The sequence below is a fragment of the Phocoena phocoena genome, chromosome 10 (assembly GCF_963924675.1).
Source record: "Phocoena phocoena chromosome 10, mPhoPho1.1, whole genome shotgun sequence".
NCBI lineage: Eukaryota > Metazoa > Chordata > Mammalia > Artiodactyla > Phocoenidae > Phocoena > Phocoena phocoena.
Window position 1 is genome coordinate 65,500,494 of NC_089228.1, and position 22,634 is coordinate 65,523,127.

Below are 22,634 nucleotides of genomic sequence, written 5' to 3' on the forward strand. Positions count from 1 at the left end.
CAGGGAAGGTCACACCTGATGCTCTCTAAGGCTCCAAGGCTGTGCCCTTTAGAATCCGGGTGCCTGGTCATGAGCACTGACCAGGAGACCTGGGGCACCCGGGGTCCCAAACTCATGGTTTAAGGATGAATTTGACCCCTAAATAGGTTTCCATTTTTAAAGCAAAATTCTAAAAGTGGCTGCTGAGGCCTGTGGCTTCTGGTGTTCACAGTCCCGGCTCCCCGTGGTGTGACATCAGGCCATGCCACACTTTCCTGTGTCCTGCCTGACCTCTGACAGCACTTCTGTGTGGGGCCCCTTGTGGAGCAGGACAGGGGCTCTGGGCTCCTAACTCTGTTATAACCGGGGCTCAGCCCCCAGCCCAGCTTCAGCTCCAGTCCTAGCCCCTGCTCCAGCTTCCCCACTCCGGCCAGATCCCCTCTGGGGCAGGGCAGGAGTCCCTGTCCCAGTCCTGCCATCAGGTCACTGTGTCCCCACCCTGGGTCTCAGCCTCCCCCGTCTGGTTAGATGTCTCTCTGAGGCCCTTCTGGCCTTGACAGCCTGACAGGGTCCTGACACAAACCCTCGTTCAAGGTAAATATACTATAGTCCCCTCACCCCTACTGTTTTCCCCCAGCCTTGGGGCATGCTCAGGGCAGGGAGAAAAGGTCCATTTGGGGATTGGATCTGTTCTCTCCCCCGTATTCTTCATCCCCCAGATCCACCTCCAGGGCCAAACCCCTGGTTTTAGCCAGAGGACTCTTCAAGTAAAGATAAAAGTTTGCCTTATTTGGACAGGCTGTTCCATGCAGTTATGGGGAGCCCTGGAGGCAGGCTCCCCTGCAGAAGGTCAGGGAGTACCTAGGCTAGATGGAGTTCTGACAGGCAGGTGTGTGAAGGAGAAAAAGGATTCCGGAGTTTGCTGCCAGCACGCGAGGTGTCACTGGATGCGTGTGTGCCTCTGTGCCTCCTGCAGATCCACACAGCAGGGAGCTGCCCCACCCAAGCCCCCCCGCAGCTCCGCGTTCTGGAGCGCCTCCAGCTCCCCACTCCTCACCCCTAATCCTCCTCCCTCCCTCCCAGCCCCAGCCTGAGATCCGAGGCCTCTCCAGGCCCAGGCCTAGCTGGGGACCTGCAAGCAGGTGGCTCCAGGGACTTGGGCAGGCTGGAGACAAAACCAGTTCAGCAGAGCCGAGCTGGGTTCTGGCCAGGGCCCAGTCTGCCCCCTCCCCAGGGGTGGGCAGACAGCAGGGGCCCAGCGAGGCACTGGCCTGGGGCAGGGCCTCCTCCTCCTCCCAGTGCAATCCCAGCTGACAGATGCCAAGGTGCTGTTTGCTCACTGCCAGGAGTAAACTTTCTTCTGGAGACAATAAAATTGCTGAGGGCAGAAGGTACAGTACAGGGCAGCATTTAACCCTCAGTGGTCTGGGTGGCGCTGGGCTGTCTCCTGGAAGCCTGTCATCAGAAGCTAAGCGTTACAGAGGCTAAGGGCGCTGACAGAGCAGGAGGCATGGAGGAACAGGGAGAGAGAGCCCTGTCCTTGTGGGTTCAGTTCTTGGTTCTGCCGCTGATTGGCTGTGTGACTGTGAGCGAGCACTTAACTGCTCTGAGCCTCAGTTTCCTCAGCTGCAAAGTAGCGTGTGTGGGGGGGTGACCCTTACCTCACAGTTTTGTTGGGAAGGTTCATGACAAAGAGCAGTGGAAGCACCTGGCTGCCTAGTCGGCCCTCAGGTCAGCTGAGCTGGATGAACAAACGTGAGGGGAGCATGAGGAAGCCGAGTTGCTTTGCCCAGGAAAGAAGGCAGTGGGTTCCGTCTCCCTCAGCACACAGATGAACACTCAGACCCACCCCTTTTTCCCGTCAGGAGCCCTGGCCCCTCACACCTAGCTTGCAGGGCTCACAGCTTCCGGGCCCCTGAGGAGGTCTGTGGCTTCTCTCAAGAGAGGAATTGCCAGCAAGCCAACCTCTCTTCCACTCTTGTTTGCTGCAGAGCCAGTGTCCCATGAGGAAGACTGAAGGCTCCATCCTCTCCCACAGCCCTGCTGCCTAGCCCAGAGCCCCTTCAGGTGGCCAAGCAGAGGCAAGGGCTGTGGACCCCCTCACAAGAGGGGCAGCCCTCGGCCCACCCCAGGGGAAAGTCCTGATCTAAAGCAGAGCAGGAGGATGGGAAGGACGCCACCATCTCTCCAGTCCTGCCGTAGACCCTTTTCAGCCCCAGCCCACGCCCTCCTTCCAGCTGACACTAGGTCAGGGGAGATGAGGGCCAGTCCAGCCCCTCGTTGGCCTTGAGGACTCACTGCCTCTCTCCCACTGCTTCTACCAATCAACTGCCCCTTTCCTTTTAGGCTCAGCTCAATGCCACCTCCCCCAGGAAGCCTCCCTTGACCACCCCAGGCCCCTGTGACCACAGCCTTTTGAGCATTGATGGCCTCCAGGCTGTGCCACTCTCTCACCGTACGTAGGACACTGGGGCCATGTCAATTCTCTAGTATCTTTATTATCCATCCCCAGGGCACCCCTGGCTTCCCAACTTGGGGGTGTAGGTCCCTGCACCATGCCAGGCATGGTACAGAATGGGTGGCAGAGGGCACTGGACTGCGAGTGGCCTTGGCCAAGTCACTGCCGTTCTGTCGGCTCTGCTCTGGAACTTCTGGGGTCAGAGGCTGGGTGGAGGGAGGGCCTTCCCTGGGGTGCCATGAACACTGAGAACAGCCCTGGCTTCCACCGTCCTCCAGTGGACTGGGCGCAGGAGCAGTGAGGCCCAAAGAGAAAGCATGCCCACCCCGGGGTCCCTCGGGCCCCAGAGAGCTCACTGACACCCGTGGAGCGAGGGGCCATCCCCTCCCTGACCTTGAACTACGGATGCCAGCAGACTGCCCTGTCCCCCAGCTCAGGGTCTGGCTGAGGCAGGGCAGGCAGGAGGGAGGTCTGGCGAGGGCAAGGTTCGGGCCCAGGGCCTGGCCGCAGCACTCAGACGGGGTGCACGAACTGGTAGACCAGGCCCAGGGCCTGGCCGCAGCGCTCAGACGGGGTGCACGAACTGGTAGACCAGGCGCTGGGAGATGTCCGGCTTGCGGATGATGCCCTTCTTGTAATACTGGCGGATGGAGCGGCTCAGCTTGTCGTAGTTCATGGCGGGGCGGTTCTTGCGGATGCCCCACAGCCGGGCCACCTGCGCGGAGTCCTCGATTTTGAAGATGCCTGGGGCAGCAGGAGGGCCCAGAGAGAGCCAGCAGTGCAGGCGGGGCGGCAGGAAGGAGAAAGACCAAGACCAGCAGGTCAGTCTCTCGCAGCCAGGGGGGCTAGAGTCGCCCGGGGTAGGGCCAGGCGCTGGGCCATGATACCTTCTCCCACGGTTGTGGTGAGGGTTAAAGGAACATGTGGGAAGGGTGTTCCACAGGGCCCAGGAAGTGGTAAATCCTACCACGGACTCACAGACCTCCTGGTGCAGGGTGAACCTGCATTACGTTGGTTGGCGACTTGGGGCCCTGAGGGCCTGATCCTTGCCAGCCTCTGCTCCTAAGTGTGGGGTGTGCACACCCCACGCAGAAGCCCTGCGGGGCTCCAGGCTGCAGACATGGCTCATTTGGCAAGGTCACCCGTGCAGTTCCCGAGCCTGAAAGACCGCTTTGCGATTCTCAGACACTTCAAGCCCACACAGCCCTTTCTGGCAGGATTAATTGGTAGGAGATGGTGGAAAGAGTGGATCTGGAGCCAGGCTGACCTGGGTTGGAATCCTGGCTCTGCCATTTTCTACCTTTAGAAGTTGTCTGAGACCCCGTTTTCCTGTCAGTAAGAGGGGGTTGTAGTGGTCATGTTGTTGAGTGGGTACGGAAAGCCCTTAGAGCAGAACCTGAAGGAAGTACCCCTTAGGATGAACTATTACTCATAAATACCCCAAGTTCTCATTCTAAACCACCTGGCAAAGCCCAGGTCAGCACACCCTCTCCAGGCAGGCTCCCCAGACCACCCCACCCTCCCTGATCTCCCTGCCCTCATGGGACAGTCTCCCTGGAGTACCGGCTCACTCTCAGTCTCAAATATACACACGGGAACACCACACCTTGTGCAGGAACTTTTCCACCCCTCCTAACGCCTTCCCGTGCTCCACACTCAGCCCCAAAGTCACTCCTCTGTGAAGCCCTCCTGGACCCAGGCACGGCTGACCCCATCACAGCCCAACACATTCTGCACACCAGCTCATTTCACTGCTGGTTCTCCTACAAGACTGTAGGTCCCTGGAGGATGGGGTACCGCTGAATTCTCCTCACACCCTCAGGACACTGTAACCCTCCATAAATGTCGGCTGAGCAAGTGTGGAACCAGAGGAGGTGCACAGGGAAGGTTTGCTGGATGAATGAATCTGGTCCATTTCACAAACATGAAGACTGGGGTCCAGGAGCCCACGGCTACTAATGGCAGGAGGGGGCCTAGAACCCAGGTTTCTTGGCTCCGAGCCTTTTCTAAAACACACACCCGCACACCATCCAGCCTTGTTGCTGTCCAAGGTGGTCCCCACTAGCCACATGTGGCTCTTAGCCCTTGAAATGTGGCTGGTCTGAAGTAAGGTGTGCTGTAAGCATAAAGTGTATACCCGATTTCAAAGACTTAGGAAATATCTCATTAATAATTTTTGTATCGATTATATGTTGAAATTATATGAATTTATAACATTGGATTAAACAGATGTATTATTAAAATTAAATTCACCTGTTTAAAAAAATTTTTAATTGTGGCTACTTGAAAATCTAATATTACCTCTGTTGCCCGCACTGTAGTTTTCATTGGATACCGTCAGTCTCCTCCGTCAAGCTCTGATGTTTTGAGGGTAAAGACCGTGTCCGGTTCTTAGCAGAGTTCTAAGGCCCTGCTATGTCCCAGGCACTGTGTGTCACTGGGGACCCTCAACAGGCAGAGCCCAGCCCGGGAACACGTGTGGACACAGACGGCACACAGACCCTGGGCCGGTCCAGTAAGAGTGCGTGTGTGGCATTCAGGGCAAAGGTGGGGGCAGCTCCAGCCCTCTGCCCTGCCCCCAACCCTCCCTGCCCAGCGCCTGGCAGGACCACAGGCTCCCAGCAGCCCCCTCCCCTCCTGCCCCTGGCACTGCTCACCCTTCTCCTTGTTGAGCCACCGGATGAAGCGGCCATAGCTGTGTGGCTTCAGCAGCAGTTCCTTGAGAAACTGCCACAGGTGGATGGGCTGCCCGGAACAGGATGAGTCCACCTCGCTGTCCGTCCAGCTCTCTTCGCTGGTTGACGCTGGGCAGCCAGGGAGGGTGGCGGTGAGTGGGGAGCCCCCTTCTTCAATGGCTGCCCCAGCCCACTCCCAGACCCCAGAGCCCCGGCCGCCTCCCTGCCCTGCCTGACTCACCACAGTAGTGAATCGCCCCCAGAGACGTCCTCTCTTTCATCCAGGCCGCTGCGGGACAAAGAGAGGAAGTTGGGGACCAGAGAGACCCCCCCAAGGGAGGAGGAGGGCATTTGGGTGGAACTGTGGGGCCAGAGAAGCACCCCCCCGTGGCTCCCTCCCTCCCGCCAGCCTGTGAAGACCAGCTGTTTACAAAGCCTCCTCCTGGAAGAAAAGGTAGGATTTCGGAGCTGGGAGGGGCCTTAGAGGCCCTGCAGGCAGCCCCTTGTTCAGAGAGGAGTGGAAGTCAAGCCTTGCTTTGCCTCCCTTCTGTCACCTGTGAAATGGGGCTGGGACACCCCCTCACAGGTCTTGCAAGGATGCAGGGTGGTGAAGCCTGCACGGTGCCCAGCATAATAAAAACACTCCCTGCCCTCCAGCTGCCAAGCTCCGTAAGCACCACCATCCCCTCCTGCTCTCCACCTGACCCCCTCCCCAGACAAGCAGTGGGAGGCAGAAGCTGCCAGCTTCTGTCCACACCACCACCCGGCTTATAGCCTGGCACTGTCCACTGCTCTTGCCAGACGCCGGCAAGGGGCCTGGGCTGGGGCAGGACACTGGTTTCTGAGCCATGAGAGTGGGACCTGTCCTTTTATTCACCCTGGGCCCTGAGGGGCAGGAGCCTTGACTCGTGGAGCAAGGACTGACCCCTCTGAAGTGCACGGCTCTGTGCAGGGCACACTGGGCGCCCGATAAGATTGAGACCAAGTAAACATTAAGGGGTTGGCACGCAGCCATCAAAACTGGGGCAGCTGTATAGAGAGTGATGGGAAACAAGACCCAGGATACGCTGTTCAGTACAGAACAGCGTGATACCCGTACTATTCACGTTAGAAAGGGGTAGAAGTCACACTTACTCTTGCTTGTATATGCATAGACTTTCCTTGGCAAGGTACTCACAAAACTGGCAACAGTGGTTGCCTCTAGGGAGGGGGATTGGAGGGCCGGGGTAGGTGGGAGGGAGGATTATTCTTCATGGTACACTGCTGTTCACGATGGTCTTTTAAAAAATCCTGCACATTTATTACCTCATTTCTTCTTTAATGAAAACAACACAAAACAAACACAAAATTTTAAAAAGGACAAAGAAGAAGGACTTAGAGTATCTGATGTCCTGTGTCCTCACAGTCTAACTTCTATTTTTAACTTCCCATGTGCTCTGTCCTAAGTTCTGTGGCCTTGACCAGGGTAGGCAGTGGGTCAGGGCTGGAGAGTTCACCCAGGATCCGGGGAGGCAGCTGTCATTGGGGTTGGGATTCAGAACAGAACCCAGATTGGGACAAGGGGCTGCCTACCCAGTGGAGTGTAGCCTCCAGACAGGCATGCTGACCTAACTGTTCCCCTTGGTGTCCCTGGCTTGGAGCCCGCAGTGGGGGGTGGGGGGTGGGGCATTCTACCCACGCCTGTCCCACCTGATTTCCAGATGTCCAGGTGGGCGTGCAGCACGTCCCCGCCCAGGGGCGAGCGCTGGCGGAACTGCTCCTCCGACATGGCACACAGCTCTTTACCCCCCAGCTCCTGGAAGGCCTTGCCCACGGAGGGCAGCCGGTACTGGTGCTCTGTCCACAGGAGCCACTTCTGCACGTTGCCAGGGCTCCAGTCCACAGGGTCTGGGCAAGAGACACTCCTTCAGCCCTGGAGGCTGCTTGAGGGCACCACCCCCAAGGTGGCCCCTCTGCTCTGATGCAGCCTCCATAGGAACTGGTGGCCTGGGACCATGCACTCCTGAGATGGGGCCAGGCCAGGCCACATGGGGCCTTGAGGGGCTCTGTGGAGGGGGTACCGATGAAGGGGGCAGTGACAGGAAGGAACCAGGGCCCTTGAAGCAAACATGGCTCAGGGCAGGGCAGCCTGGGGCCTCTGCACCCCCATCTCACCTGGACCTCAGGTCCTCCCAGACCCCTCCAGCCCCTCCAAAGGGCCTTTTGGGGAGCCACAGCTCTGGAGGGGACAGTGACATTAAACCAGAAACACCCAAGCTTCTTTCTTTCCCAGATGCCTCTTGCCTTCCCCAAACCCTTCAAAGAACCAGAGAAAAACCCAACCAAGAATTAGCTCTACAAACCCCACTCTCCGCCCACACTGTATTTTACAGATGAGGAAACTGAGGCACAGAGAGAGTTCCATCCCCTCGTCCAACACCTAACAAAGGGCTGGGGGCTGGGGAGCTGCTCAGTGCACGTGCACCAAATGTGGGGGAGCGGTGGCAGGGTACAGGGTGGCCGTGGGGCCAAGGCCCGGAGGCGAGTGGCTGGCTTGGTCCTATAAGTTTCCCTGGGGAGCTGCCCTGGGGCGAGCCCAGCAGGGCACGTGGGTGGTGGCCAAGCTGCAGGCACAGACACAATGGGGCCTCCAAGTGAACACTGTGGTCTAAGCTGGGTGACCTGCAGACTGGCCTGCCCTCACTTAATAAACCTATTTTCTTCCTCAGGGTCAAAGCAATTTGTTTCTGTCCCTATTGTTTAGAGGGCAGGGCCCTCCCCAACTCGGTGTGGGAGCGGAGGCACCGTGGGAAAAGCTCCTGGGTTGGGGGCTGGCATTGGGCCACTGGAGGATGGGGCCTGGGCAGGAGCTGCCTCAAGGCGGGACCTCAGCTGGGACTACTAGGTGGCAGGGGCTGGGCCTGGGTGACTGAGGAGGAGGAGCCAGGCCTAAGCGATGCCTGAAGACCCTTCCTGTGTGCGAGTCTCAGATGCCAGGGCCCAAAGGCCAAGGAGACGGGTCAGGCTTGCCCAAAGCTGGAGAGATGATGGAGGGACAGGGGACTGGAGACCCAGCAGCCCCTCAACCAGTAGCATAAGCTCCGTAACCACACCTTCCAGGCCCTCACAGACACGTGCCTGGCCTCCTGATGTGCCCCCCTCATCAGAGCCCTCATCCCCACTGGACCAGTGATACATTATCCTATTTATTTATGATCTGTTTTGTCACTGTAACATTAGCTTCGTGAACGAAGGAGCCTTTGTGCTATGTTCACGCTGAATTCCCCAGTGCTAGAACAGGGCCTGGTATATTAAGTTATTGTTTATTGAGCATCTATTATGTACAAGGTAACATCCTAGGAACTGGGGATGTAGCAGTGAACAAAACAAATGAAAATCCCTGCCCTTGGGGCATGTACATTCCAGTGGGGGAAACAGTCAGTAAACAAGATAAATATGCAGCATATCAGACAGTAGGAAACGTGAGAGAAATAAAGCAGGTTGGAGGAATAAGACGTGGGGGTATGGGGAGCAATTTCAATAGAGGGGTCAGGAAAGGCCTCATCGAGATGGTGCCATTTGAATCAAGACCTGAAGGAGGTGAGGGGCGAGCCAGGTAGGTATGTAGGGGAAGAGTGCTCTGGGTTGAGGGACCAGCAAGTGCAAAGGTCCTGAGGTGTGTGTGTTGCGGCAACAGCAAAGAGGCAGGAGTGGCTGGAGCAGAGTGAATAAGGGTAGAGTGGATTTAAGTGTGAGAGGAGGAGGTGGGCCAGATGGTGTAGAGCTCGTATTTGCTTCACCCGGCACCTACCAAGTGGGGACGCTGGGCTGGTGCGGCTGGGGCACAGAGAGAGTGGGAACCTTGGATCCCAGGCTCGCAGCTGCTGTGTGTTAGGGGCTGAGTGTACGTGTAGAAGCACCAGCATCTCTGGGGGTGACCACAGTGCACCAGGCGGTGCCCCCACACCTCCCTGTGACCTCCGCTGGCCTGTGTCCCCTGGCGGAGGGGGGCGTGAGGAGGGGCTCACCTGCCGTGATGTTGAGCAGCTTGCAGGCCGTCTCGATGTCCTTGAGCACCTCGCCCACCACCATGGACTGCACCTGCTCCAGTGAATGCTCCTCCAGGGTGAGCCCACCCGGCGCCAGGTCCAGGCTGCCCCCCGGGGCTTGGCTGTCGATGACGGGGCACTGCTCGGGCTCGTCGGGCAGCTCTTCCCGAGTGCTGGCCCCGGGGCCCTTGGCCACCCAGCTGCTGTCCTCGGAGTACAGCATGTCGAAGTAGGAGAGGTAGAAGGTGGACAGGCCCTGCTCAGGTGTGGCAGGTGGGCTGGGGCTCCAGTCCCGTCTCTCGGGCCCCATTGCCCCTGCCCCTACTGCCACCTTCTCCAGGCCAGTCCGTAGCACAGTGTCGGGGGGCAGCAGGAGGCGGCTTGTGGGGACGCCACTCAGGCCCGGGCTGGCGCTGCCCATGCCGCTGCTGCTTGGGCTGGCGGCTGCGTCTACAGAAATAAAAAAGGAAGGAGAGTCAGGTCCTGCCTGCTTCCCCATCCCCATGGGGGCTGCTACGCTGGTTACAGAGATGAGGAGCCCAGCGGGCAGTGGCTGGGCCTGGGAGAGAGTTGGGGCTTCCGGGTCACTGGGCAGCTAGGACAGGGCTGGGAAGACAGGTCTTGTGGCTGGAAAGCCAGTGGGGTGGGAGTGGGGGCAGGACGGTAAACAGACAGCTCCCTTACTCCCCAGGGAAGCCAGGTTGGCTGCAAGCAGCAAATCTTTACACGTGTAGCCTGTTTAAAACAATCTTCTGAGGTTCTTGACCTCTTTCAGTCCTCACAGTGGAAGGCACAATTAGTCCCATTTGGTAGATGAGCAAACTGAGGCCTGGACAAGACGCCTTTAATATCCAGCCCTCTGTCCCTGGGCCGGCCCCCACCCAGATCCCAGTCCCCTGTCCTGTCGAGGAAGCTCCTTCTAAGAGCTAACCTAATCTTTTCTGCTGTAGCAAAGCTTGTTTTCTTTTACTCTGCCCTTGGAGCGGGTAGGGAAGGGAGAAGGTCACCATCATCTCCACCAGCTGGGTGAAGAATGAAAGGAGCAAGTGAGGGGTGTGGCAGGGTAGAATCTCCTCCCAGGTTGGGGAGGCGGACCCCCTTCCTCTCCCACAGGGCCACTTGGCGGGTGCGAATAAATTCCCGGCCTAACGCTGCTGAGGTGGTCACTGAACAACAACGTACAGGTGTGCTTGGCCCCGCCCCTACTCAGGGCTGGGTTCCTGGTACCTACCCTCCTTGTCCTTTCCTGAAAGGTGCTTCCCCAGCCCCTCCCAGCTCCCAGGCCCTCTTCTCTCCCCTCACGCCCAGAAGAACTCACAGCTCCCAAGGTGGGAGGTGCCAGGTGCAGACCTACAGGCCCACCTTCCCCACAGCTGCAGGGGCTGGTCAGAAGGCCCAGGCCCTGGGGGACAAATGAGTCCCTCAGCAAGTCAGACCCCACTCCTCTCCTACCGGCCGCCCCAATGCCTCCCAAGGGGCACCATTTGGCCTCAACACGAGGAACTACAGTGTCCCTCCCCATGGGTCCCCAGGCTCTGCTTCCCCTGGACCCTTTTCTCTGAGCCCCATATTGGAGTCCGTGGTTTGGGTGAGGCAGGGAACTTGCGAGATGTACATACACCAAAGAACTGGGGTCCCTGGGATATTTCCATGATTTGTGGGCTCAAAACTCAAGAATAAATCAGGACAGAGGTGGAAGATTACCAACAACATATGTTCCCCATAACACAGGGGATCATTCCAAAAGGAGGAAAGGAGCAGGTAAACCTGTTAAGGGCAAGTTAGTGTGTGTCCTTTCTTGGGGGTATTTACATTTTAAACAGTGTTCTCAAAATGTGGTGCCAGGACCAGCCGCAACAGCACCACCTAGGAACTTTTGAGGAACTTGAATTCTTAGGCCCTCATCAGAGTAACTGAATCAGAAGCTCAGGGGTGGGGGGTGGGAGGGGGAAGTAGGGCGGGGGGAGGCCCAGCAATGCGTTTCTTTTTTTTTCTTTTTTTTTTTAGCTGTGCCGCACTGCTTGTGGGAACTTCGTTCCCTGATCATTGAACCTGGGCCCCCTGCCGTGGGAGCAGAGTCCTAACCACTGTGGCGCCTGGGAATTCCTGGCGATGCGTTTCTACAGGTCCGTTGGGTGGTTCTGATGAGTGCTCAAGTTTGCAAATTGCTGCTTTGAAGGCATCTGGCCAGTAGGAGGGGTAGGCTTTACTGGAAGGAAAGAAGGTAGACTCTCTAACGGTGGGATTTGCTGCACTGCACCAGGACCGTGGGGCGGGGGCTCCCTGGCCCTTCTCCAGTCACCTCGTGAGACTGACTTGCTCAGCCTCAACGTGCAAGTGAGGCAGAGAGAGAACCCTGTTTGGAAGGCTCTGGCTTCTCTAGGGCCGCAGCTAGTGCAACTGCGTACAACTCAGAAAATGATGCCCTTTTCTCTCTGGGTGGCGTGGCTTGGTGAATGGAGCCCAAGCGGAACTTCAGCTCACCCTTGTCCCCCATCTTGTGCAGTGCCCAACCTTCCCAACTGTACACGGCGGCCCTGCTTTTCCGTGGCGGAGAGAACGCAAGAAAGAGAGAAGAGTGTTTGTTCACTTTCATTTTGCATCTCCCTTTCAAGGGCTCCTTTAAGTGACAAGGAAGGAGAGGTCAGGGTGGGGTGGGGTGGGCAGGGATCGGGGAGCCGGGCTTGCGGGGGACAGAGGGCAGGCCTGGAATCATTTCAAGTCCTTCTGTGCAAACACACGTGTGTGCTGTGGGTCCACATTATTTACCCAAGCAGAGCCAACAGCCCGCTCTATCCCTGGGTCCCCGCCCCAGCCTGTGTCCACACCCTACCTCCTGGGTGGCCCCATCCCTGGAGAGCCCCCTCTCAACCCCACCCTTCCCTCATCACCCCCTTCCTGCTTCCCGCCCCATCCACGTCCCCAGAACTCCCCAGCCTGCCACGTTAGGACAGTCCCTGCCAACACCTTGGGCCGGGTGCCAGGGAGACGGAACCTTTCCCAAGAAGCAGGAGAACTTGCTTCCCTCGTGGCCCTCCTGTTTGCTTGGCCTCGGCCACAGGTAGGATGGGAGGCAGCTGCTGTGTTTCGGGGCACAGTGGTGTGAGGGGTCAGTGAGGATGAATGGGCAGGACAGGTGGCAGCATTTGCCAGGTGGGGACGTGATGACACATCCCTGACACATTTGTCAAGTGAGCTTTGAAGCCCTCGCCTTCGTTCCCTCCCGCGAGAGCGGCAGCTCAGGCCTTAGGCTCATTCCTACGCTGTGGTGGGGAAGTTATGGTGCAGAGAACTAAACGACTTCCAGCTCCTGGCCCGGGGCTCCTTCACCAGCAGAGAACTCCCACCTCCTCCTCCACACCCCACATTCCAGCTCCCCGTCACCTTGCTCCTAAACGCCAAGGAACCTGCTCTCAACCAAGGCTTGGTCCCAGCTCCAACACCTATCTAGTGAAAAAAAAGTTAATGATTAACCATGCGGCAGGAGGCAAGAGCCGATTGTCCGCAGGTGGGGAGGTGGTGCAGAAGGCTCGGACCCCGGCAGCCAAGCGTGGGGGACCTGGGTTTACTGATCAGGGAGCCAGGGGCTGGTGTGCCCAGCCTGCATACCTGGCACCTCCTCCAGGCTCTAGGGCTGGACTTGGGTGGGAAGAGAACACACGGGGAGCACCTCCTGGGCCCAGAGCGTTGGTACATGTTACCCTTTTACTACCCACAGGGGACTCGAGAGCCCTGTTTTATAGACGTGGACTGTGAGGCTCAGAGAGGTTGTGCAGCTTTTGCCCAAGGTCCCCAGCTGGCCACGTGCGGGCTCTGCTCATTGTACCACGTTCCCTCTGAGGCTCCGGACGGTCCCATCTTCCCAGGGTCCTGCCCACCTCCTGATCAGGCAGCTTGGTCCTCCAAAGTTCATGCCCGCCTCCTAGCTGCTCACTCCACTGCACTGTCAAGTTCATTTCCCTCCAAAACCCTTTCATCAGGCACCCCTGGGCTCTAGAACCTCCCATGGTTCCCCACTGCCTGCCCTGCCTGATCCTGGTGGCTGGCGCCTACCTCTGAGCCAGATAATCAGAGCTGGAAGGGACCGTATACTATGTGATCCCTATAGATGGGAACAATGAAGGCCAGAGTGGGAAACAGATGTATTCAGTGGTTAAGGGCAGGGTCTGGACCAGAACCAGAGATCAACATGGTGACCACATATCCAGGCTCTGATGAGAACGGTGCTTCTCCCTTGGCCCCTGTGCTGTGGGCATGACATGGCTATTTTCTCTTGTTTTGTCGTCCCCCTGCCCAAGATGCCCCTTTCTTCTCATCACAGTTTAGCCCAAAACCCTCCTCCCCCAGGGAGCCGTCCCCAGCAGCTTTCTCCTCTGACTTTCCAGCTCTCCCCATTTGTGCCACGCAATTCAGCTGTGATTACATTCATGGGTGATTGTCTACCCATGGGGACACATGTGCCCTGGGAAAATAAGGCTCAGAGAGTGGCAGGGATGTGTCCACAGTCACACAGCAGAGCCAGGACCACTGCACCATAGGCTTAGGGTCCTGGGACAAGCCCAGGCTTTGCCAGGTCCAGGTCCCTCCTGGCAGCCTCTGGCCCCGAGGGGCTGACCCGTCTCCTGAGCGATGGCTCCAGCTTCCAAACCTCGAGCTGGTCTTTTCTGGATTAAGCCACGTGTTTGGATTAAGGCTCAGCATGTCCTGCCTCCCTCCTGCCTCAGAGGCACTGGCTCTGACTCCAGACAAAGAAATTTGATAACAGCTGGCGGAGGCCAAGGCCCAGAAACGAGGCGGATTTGCAGGGTAGCAGCCAGAGGGATTAGCCACCTGGGCCACTTCTTTTCAGTGCCTCGCATTCTCCCAGGAAGGCAGAGCAAGGAGAGAAGGCAGAGGGACCCAAAGTTAGAGACTTACAGCAGCTGTTTCCTGCCCCTTGGGAGGCAACTCCCCGGCCTCCAGGTTCTCACTCCCATCCTGACATGCAAAAGATGCTCAGATATCTCCTGAAACCACAGCCCCAGGGAAATGGAGTTACCAGAGTCTTTACTAAGGCCCTGGGCTGTCATGGGGTTGGAGCCTGTCTCTCACGTCCTGTTCAATCCAGGCTCAGATCTTACCCACAAGGGGGTGGTGGGTAGGGTAAATATGCCTGAGCCCCCACCTCAATCCTGAGACACAACCTTAGTCTGCCCAGAGTCCAGCACCCCAGCTGCAGGCCCCGTGAGAAGAGCGCTGAGGGCGAGAGGCTGGGGCCAGGGTGAGACAGAGCCTGCCACTCTGCCCAGAGCCGCCTACTCCACCAACTGGGGGCAGACCTCCTCCAGTTTCCCCACTGTTGTCAGCCCTTCCCTCCCTCCCTCCAAACCTCTGGGCCTGCATTCATGGGTTGGAATCAGGGGGCTTTGGGGGTGCGATCAGGACCTGGCCAGGAGCCATGCAGAGTGGGCAGGGGCCACAGGGGCCTGTCCCCCCAACCCCCAGTCAGCTGGTCAGCACCTTGGAGAGAAGCCGGGCCTGCCCAATCCAGTGCCCTGGGCCTGCCTGCACCTGTCTAGCTTCCTTGAACCCTCCCTGCCTCTGGCCTCAGCCTTCCTGCTCCCCTAGACACTCCCTTCCCACGCTGCTACTCCCCCTCCAGCCCCCTCACTGCTCCTTGGACAACTCCTGCCCTCCCATGAAAACCCAGCTCCCTCGTCCTTTGAAACTGCTCTTCATACTAGCTGGATCCAGGGAATTCCCTGGCGGTCCAGTGGTTAGGACTCCACGCTTTCATTGCTGAGGGCGCGGGTTTGATCCCTGGTCAGGGAACTAAGATCCCACATGCTGCGTGGCGCGGGCAAAAAAGGAAAAGAAAAGAAAAGAAACTAGCTGGATCCAATTAGCAGGAGGAAAGGTTCAACTTGGGAAGATTTAACTTGGGGAGCCAGCCCACGGGCCCAGGGAGACTTGGGAGTAGGGAGTTAGGGAACAGGGCCAGGTAGCAGGAGGATGGGGGACAGGAAACAAACGAGTCAGGGAACATCAAGGAATTATGGTCAGGTCTGCTTTGCCCACAGTTCCCAGGGGCAGCCAGGAGCCCGAAGGCATGTTTGTACCAGCACTGTCTCCCATTTGCTCCCGTGGTGTGGGTACCACGGGCATCCAACACCCCCAATCCCCCCACATACACCCCGCCACTGACATCGCCTCCAACTCTTCCAGGGACAAAGTGAAGTCCAACTAAATAAACTGCTTTGGCTCTCCCACTGTCTTCTGGGGCAGTGGCGCAGCCAGGATTATTCCCACCTGACAGGCAGGGGGTGGTGGCTGCCTCAGGGCACGTGTCCATGGTGACTGGGCAGGGATTGGAACTCAAGGTGCCCTCTTTCCAGATGGTGCTGATGACTTGGCATTTTCCGACCTCTAGGATCACCCCTGCTGACCACCCCTGTCGCCTCGCTCAGGCTACCTGCGGGCCCAGCCCTAGAAAACCCCAGCCCCACAAAAGTCGCACTGGGGGGGGGGGTCTGGGTGGCACCAATGCCTGAAGCCTGGAGGTACAGGGACCCACATCAGCCCCAAGCTCACCCCTGTATTTGAGTTTGCTCCAAAGGGTGTGTGGTCTGGAAAGAACTCGAGGCCTCAGCATCTGGAGATATGGATTCATATTCTGCCCTGTTCCCACCATATATAAGGCCCTGGGCAGCCCCTGGTCCCCTCTGGGCCTCAGTCTCCTCCTCTGTTCTCCCACTGGGTAAGTCATCTCCCAGAGCTTTTCTGGCCCAGACACTGTCTGGAGTCTATGACCCCATGCCCTCCGTCTTGCCCGTCAGCCTGACTTGGAATGGAAGTCAGAGGCAGGAAGAGTTGGATCTCAGCAGCCCTCAGACCAACTCGCTGCCCCAAGAGCAGAGACGTGGGCCCCACCCCTGTCACCAGTCCCAGGTGCTGGGACCCTAACCCAGACTGTCACTCCCAGACCACTCTCCTCAACCCCAGAGCTGGAGGGAAAAGGAAGGGCCCTTTGGATTCTGGTGGTGCCCAGAGAAACCTCATTACTCCTTTCTACAGCCTGGGCTGGGGTCTGGTCCATTAGGCCCCCACCAGAGTCCCTGGCCTGGAAGGAGTGATCCAGAGGGAAGAGGAGGCTCACCTTCCCCTAGTCCGGAGGACCCTGAGAAGTGGGAGAGGAGAATCTGGCAGGGGGCACCTCCTGGGCTGGGAACATGCAAACGAGGCAGGGGAAGGAGATTGGCATTAAATGTCAGGAAGAGCCCAGGGCAACTCGGCTTGTGCAAAGTTTGCTTTGGGAAGAGTTGTTCCACCCGACAGGTCACTCACCTGGCTGGGGGCACAGGGTGGGGCATGAAATGTGGTGTGAGTGGGGGCAGGGGGAGGGTCCCGCACTGTTTGGAGCCCTGACTCCCTGCTCTCTAGGTCTGGCACTGGGGCAAGAGACTCAGTTGTCCCATCTATTGAATTGTCTGTCAAGAGCATGTCTTAAAGGGGTTGTGGTGATTGAGGGGGAGGGCAAATGGAAATTCCTTGTGAATTATGATGGGCTGAGCAGGCATGAAGGTGGCACCTGGGAGCAGGTGAGGCGATGGGGCTGGAGAAGAGGGGAGGGAAAGGTAATAAGGTGAAGAGTGAGGGGAATAAAGGAAGAAGCAGGTGGTGATGGTGGAGGGAGGGGCAGGGCCAAAGGGTGGAGTCTGGGGGAGAGCTGAAAATGGTGGTGGGAGAGGCCTGGACCTTGCTCTGAGGTCAGCCTGCTCTCTAGCCCAGACCAGGGCAGCTGCTGGCCTCACTCACTCCTCCCTGGCCTCTAGGAGGAGCCAGAGCCAGAGTCCCCTACCTCCCCTGACCTCAGCCTAGGAGACAAGGCTGGGAAAGCACACAAGTCTTGTAAAGCTGGCAAATCCAGACAGACAGCCTGCCTCCACCAGCTCCTACACAGCCTTCAAAACCCCACTCCAGGTTGCCTCTTCCATGAAGCCTCCGTTAACAAAGGAGGCCACCTTGTCCAACCCTCTCATTTCACAGACAAGGAGCTGCAAGTGCAGGGAGGAAAAGTGACTTGCCTAGGGTCACACACTGTGGGTCCTAACCCGCCCCTTCTTGCCCTCCACCAGAGGGCCTTGTCCCCAGGTTATACTCAAGCTGCACCAAGTCGTTTAGCACAAAGTTGTGCTCTAGTTGTTTCAGGGTTATTAATGTTTTAACTGCAGTGACCTCAGTGGCAGACAGTGGGTTCTCCTGGTTCTTCTACTTACTGCCAGCATCACACATTCTGCGTTGACTGAGCATCTACTGAGTGCCACCCTATTCTCTCAGGCTCGGTTGACAAGAGAAGTTCTATAATTCAGAGGGTCCTTGTGACAACCAAATGACATCACATCTGCCAACGTGTTTTATAATCAGTAATACAATAACCAAGTCTGGCAGGGACTGAGTTTTCAGCTCTGGGACCCTCATAGCGCCTGTCAGGCTCTCAAAGGGGAGGGTGGTCCCCCATCCCGCGAGAGACCACCCCAACCTCCCTGGGGGCTCTGAGGATGCTCCCTCTCCCCGAAGTTCCCTGAGTTGGGGGTGGGGAGGCTCCAAGCTGGGAGTTCCTGGCTCCAACCCCTCCCCCAGGTGGGCAGGGGTCGAGTGGGACTGGCCAGCCAGGCTGAGCCGTGGCCTGGGCGCCCCCGTCTGGTGGGGGGTCTCCTGCCCATCCCTGCCCACCACCTTGGGACTGGCGCAGCTCGGATGCCTGTTTGCTTTGTTACTCAGCCAAGCAGCTGGTGTGGGGAGATGCTGCTTTATTGGGGGTTGCTGTGAAGCTGTTTATTGGGGAGGTGGGGGCAGGAAATGAGGCCAAGTCCCAGGCCTAAGCAAGAAGGGACAGAAAGGCCATGACCATCATACAGGGGACAGGCCACTCGACGCCTGTGGCCTGGGTGCGGGCTGCTGGCTGGGCCCAGAGGGCAGCGAGGTGAGAGGCCCGGGACTAGCTCAGGGTGCTTCCCCTTCCCCAACATGCACAAGCACGCACGCATGCACACACCTTGTCCAGCTTAGGGGGAGCCCCCAGCCATCCAGACCCTTCAGCTTTCTACCCTGTCATCCTCACCACCCACTTCCCTCTCTCCCCACAGGAGGCATCTGGCAAATCTAGAAATGAGCACCTTCAAGCACCCCTGTCCCCCACCAACCCATTGCTTTCCTCACGTGCCCAGACTCCGGTCCACAGGCCCCATGCTTCCCTGGGGACCCAAGCACCCAGGTGGTTACTCCCCAGCTTCTCAGATCCCCTGGCTCCTGTGCCCACCACTGCCCCACCCAGCCCCTGGGCTCTGGGACTGTACCCCCTGCTGCAACCTGGACCCTGGCCCTGGCCCTGAGCCTCTAGGCTCCAGCAAACCCCTGCCAACTCGTGACTAGGCCCCAGAGAGACCCTTCCCTTGGCAGAGCAGCTGTGGCTGGCAGCAGCAGAAAGGCTGCTTGTGTTTCGTTAGCCAAGCAGAACTGGCCCGGTCTCAGGGCTGCGGCTCCGCACCTACAAAGCTGCCTCCCCTCAGGCTGGACAAGGCTGGGCTCAATGTGGAGCCCAGATGGGGTCATCACAGACATGGGGTACCCCAGGCCTCTCCAGGCCAGGGGGGCTCACCCAGGCTCTGGGGTCAGCCCAGGGAGGCAGACTGGGCAGCATGCAGAGGGATCAGGGGCTTCTGAAGGTGAAGGACCCAGATCAGGGTCACTGATGTCCAGGAGACCAGTTCTGGCTTTGAAAGCACCCTCAACCACCCACCTCCCCACTGCTGGCAGGGGAAGGCCGCCATGGCAGGGCACTGCCCCCCACTGGACTTACCCGTTAGCTGCCTGGTGCCCAAGGAGTCGTCCGCTGCAGTGCCAACCTCAGGGGCCAGGAGGAGGTGTGGGCAGCTTGGGTCACTGCTGCGTCTCAGCCAGGCATCTGGGGGGCCAGTGGTACCAGGGGCCAGCAGGGCTGGGGTCAGAGGTGGCAATCGGGTGGGCCGCTGGGGGCCTGGCCACCCTCGAGGTGTGGCCCTCTGAGATCTCAGGGCTGCGTGCCCTTGTAGGGAGCCCCCTGCCCCCAGTCCAGGGCCACCTGCTGACACCACAGCAAGACCCAGCCAGAGGGGCTTATGAGGGAGGCCACGGTGGGCTCAGGGGACTGGGTCTGCGGGGCAGTGTGGACACGGGCAGAGTGCAGGAATGTGCTGGGAGGAAGTCAGGCAGCATGAGATGAAGAGTTGGCCGGGGCCTGATTTCCCATTATAAGTAATCCTTCCTTATTTACCTGAACAAATACGCTCCCTGCTTACCTCAGACTACAGGCGGGCTCCTGGTTAACCCTTGCAGGCCTCTGCCTCCTTGCTGGGGGACCTACACCCTGGCAGCCAGGGAACTCACTCACTCACTCATTCACTCATTCGTTCATTCACTCACTTGTTCATTAGTTGATGCATAGCTACAGAGCTCATCTCATGTGCAAGGCACTGGGGATATATTGAGAGGGATCAGCCAAGGGTGGGGGACAGTTGAGCAAGCAGCATTGGAAAAAGCCCAGTGGAGGGCTGTGGGAGAACAATGAGGGTGGGCATCTGGCAAGGGAAATCAGTGAGGGCTTCCTGGAGGAGGTGTTATCTGGCTCCCCAGGTCAGGGATGGAGGGAGCTTTCAGAGAATCCTGGGGAAAGGGACCTGAGGCTCATGGGCTCACCCACCCCATGCTCTCTGTGCCCCACAGGCCTGGCACAGGCCTGTCATACACTGGTGCTCAGGAAGGACTGGTAGCTCGCTTTCCCAGGCCTGGAGTGGCGGTCAGCCAGCAGCAGCTTGCTCTCCACAGTCCCTGTAGAGGGAGGGAAGGAGGTACCCAAGCCCAGGCACCCACTGCCCAGGCTCCTCCACCTCCACGAGTCCAAGGAAGGCCGTGTAGCTGAGCTCTCAGCTTCTTCCTCATCCTGCCCTGGGTTGAGGGTTGTCCCCGGAGGGCAGAGTCTGGCATTTCCTTCCTCTGGATCACCTTAGAAGGGCGCAGAGCATCTGCAACCCCCATGCTGTCAGATGGAGGCGTTTTAGTGTTATTTTCCAATTTCAGAAGTAATTGTGTGACTGCCTACAGTATGAGTATTCTAGGGCTTCAGGAAGATTCCAGGGTCTTCAGAACTAGCCCCCTCACCTTAACCGATGCCAAATTTCTCCAACATATGGTTGCACTTTTCACCCTGGAGAGCCTGTGCTTAGGTGTTATCAGAGTTATCAGAGTCGTTCCCCAGAGAAGGTTGAGGTGGGATGGGATGGGGGTCAGGGAGGTAACACAAGGTCCTAAAGTGGCTACAGTTGACCATCTCAGCCCTCCAGGATCAAGCAAAAAGAAAGACCTCCTACATTCCCAGGTGGGACCTCCTCTCCACTCTCACAGAAGCTTGTGCTTATATCAGCACTCTGATGCAGTAATACTAATGGCCACTGAGCAATTATTATATGCCAGGCACTGTTCATAGCTCATGAGATACTAAGGTATTAATCATATTAGTACTATAGCATGGGTAAGTACAAGGAGTATCCAATAAATGCTTATTGAAGGGATGGGGTATCAGAGATAGTTACCCCCAATGTCCATTTTCCTCTGTAAACAAGCCCTACTTTTCACCTGGGAACTTGGCTACCTGGAATTAAAACTATCCCAGACTCCCTTGCAGCTAGTTGTGTGACTAAGTAGAAGTGTCATGTGTCATTTTCTAGGAATCTTTCTTTTTTTTTTTTTTTTTTTTTGCTGTACGCAGGCCTCTCACTGTTGTGGCCTCTCCCATTGCGGAGCACAGGCTCTGGACGCGCAGGCTCAGCGACCATGGCTCACGGGCCCAGCCGCTCCGCGGCATGTGGGATCTTCCCAGACTGGGGCACGAACCCATGTTCCCTGCATCGGCAGGCAGACTCTCAACCACTGTGCCACCAGGGAAGCCCTAGGAATCTTTCTTAAAAGTAAAGTACCAAGAAAAAATAAAGTAAACTAGCATGTACCATTCACCTCCTTCTTCTTTATCCTTCCTCTGTCTTACTGCCTTCATGGTCTTGTCTTCAAGACAAGACCTTACTTGTCTTCATGGTCCAAAATGCAGCTGTGATGGCTGGAATCTTGGCTGCCATTTTGGACCATGAAGACAAGATGGAGGAGCAGTGAGCTGGAAGGAGCTTAGGTCTCTGAGGACTGCATAAAACCTTCAAACTGGCTTTGGACTGCCTGCCTCAGGACTTTTATGTGAAAAATAGACCTTTGGCTTTTGTTAAGTGGGGTCTTTATTATTCAAAGCCCAGTCTGATTCTATTTGAGATAGACCAGAAGATGGGTAGATAGATGAAGATAGAATACTCTTGCAGCCAGAGAGGATATTTCACTGCTGGGTGGCACTTGTAAGGGGACTGATTATACTACAGAAAACCCTGATTTTGGGAAGGCTGCCCCTTGAATGCTGGTACAGCTTTGCTCTGGGACCAAAGGAGCACTTCATAGGTGTCCTCAGGAATGGGTAGGCCTGAATGGATGGATCAGACTAAGCTGTGCTAAGCATGGACTGTGATTCTACCAGCCCAGGCCTGGAGTAAGGAAACAAAGGGTGCCTCTGGAAGCTGGAAAGATCCAAGAGGTAGCAAGGAGAGGACTCTCCATCTGCTCAGCTGGGGCTCACATGGGCTAAGGTGCTAAGAGGCTGCTTGGGGTGGATGTCAGTGGTGGGCTCAAGGCAGGTTTGGTGCCCACCTGGGGCAACTCCGGTGGGCTCCAGGGGAAGGGAGGGCCAATTAGGGGACTCTGGGTGACACACACCCCTCAGCACCTTGATCCATCCAGCATGGTGTTGTGACACCAGCTCAGGATCTGACCCGAATACACATCCTAGTTCTGTCACCTTCCAGCTTTGTGACTTTGGCTGGAACCTGCTGGACTCCCCTCTGCCCATGCCCTGGGAACCCTCAGAGCTGTGGTGAGGGGTGAGATAATGTTGTGAAAGTGCTCTGTGAACAAGCAAGTTCCAGGGCTTGCTGACCACCAACTACAGGCCACGTCATCTTACTCCCCACAGTAGCCCTTCCAGGTAACTATTACTGTGCCCATTTTTCAGGTGAAGAAACTGAGGCCCAAATGTTTAAAATGTCTTGCCCAAGGTCATAGCTGGGAAGCAGATATAAGCTCAAATCTGAAGTTTCCTCAATCACCTTGCGCCTGATAGGACCCTCTTACTACCCGCCTTGTCCCCTTGGGGTCAAGTCCCAGGTCTCTCGCACAGGTCATTTGGTCTACTAGACCTCCTGCCTCCTGCCCACAGCTCCTCAAGGCTGGTCCTCCTCTTCAATTCTCCTCTGGCCAAACCCTCAGGGGGTGAAATGTGCCCCCTCCTGTTCTCCCCCATCCAGACCCCACCCATCTGTTATGGGCAATACCTTCTCTACATCACCTGCTGCAGACCTGGGGTCCAACACATCACCCACTCCATCCTGG

At 57.4% G+C, this 22,634-nt stretch overlaps 1 protein-coding gene across 2 annotated transcripts; it reads right to left on the reverse strand.

Moving 5' to 3' along the window:
• Positions 1 to 2,457: 2,457 nt before the first annotated feature.
• SPDEF (SAM pointed domain containing ETS transcription factor) lies at positions 2,458 to 9,561 on the reverse strand. 2 transcript variants are annotated; one of them, XM_065886033.1, is made up of 6 exons: positions 9,120 to 9,561; positions 6,802 to 6,999; positions 5,354 to 5,401; positions 5,095 to 5,241; positions 3,003 to 3,181; positions 2,458 to 2,949 (listed from the first exon to the last, which is right to left on the reverse strand). In XM_065886033.1, the coding sequence occupies exons 1-5, from the start codon at positions 9,559 to 9,561 to the stop codon at positions 3,003 to 3,005; spliced, it is 1,014 nt and encodes a 337-aa protein (XP_065742105.1). In that variant the 3' UTR covers positions 2,458 to 2,949. The 2 variants fall into 2 exon arrangements, with proteins under 2 accessions (XP_065742105.1, XP_065742107.1); XM_065886035.1 differs by lacking the exons at positions 2,458 to 2,949; positions 5,354 to 5,401.
• Between the last annotated feature and the right edge of the window lie 13,073 nt (positions 9,562 to 22,634).

What these genes read in the sequence shown, in the direction of transcription:
- SPDEF (XM_065886033.1), bottom strand. Translation starts at nt 9,561, where the DNA reads ATGGGCAGCGCCAGCCCGGGCCTGAGTGGCGTCCCCACAAGCCGCCTC. An exon ending in CCTGGACATCTGGAAATCAG is followed by an intron (nt 5,402 to 6,801) that starts GTGGGACAGGCG and finishes TTTGTCCCGCAG; the next exon opens with CGGCCTGGATGAAAGAGAGG. An exon ending in GTGGCTCAACAAGGAGAAGG is followed by an intron (nt 3,182 to 5,094) that starts GTGAGCAGTGCC and finishes CTGCTGCCCCAG; the next exon opens with GCATCTTCAAAATCGAGGAC.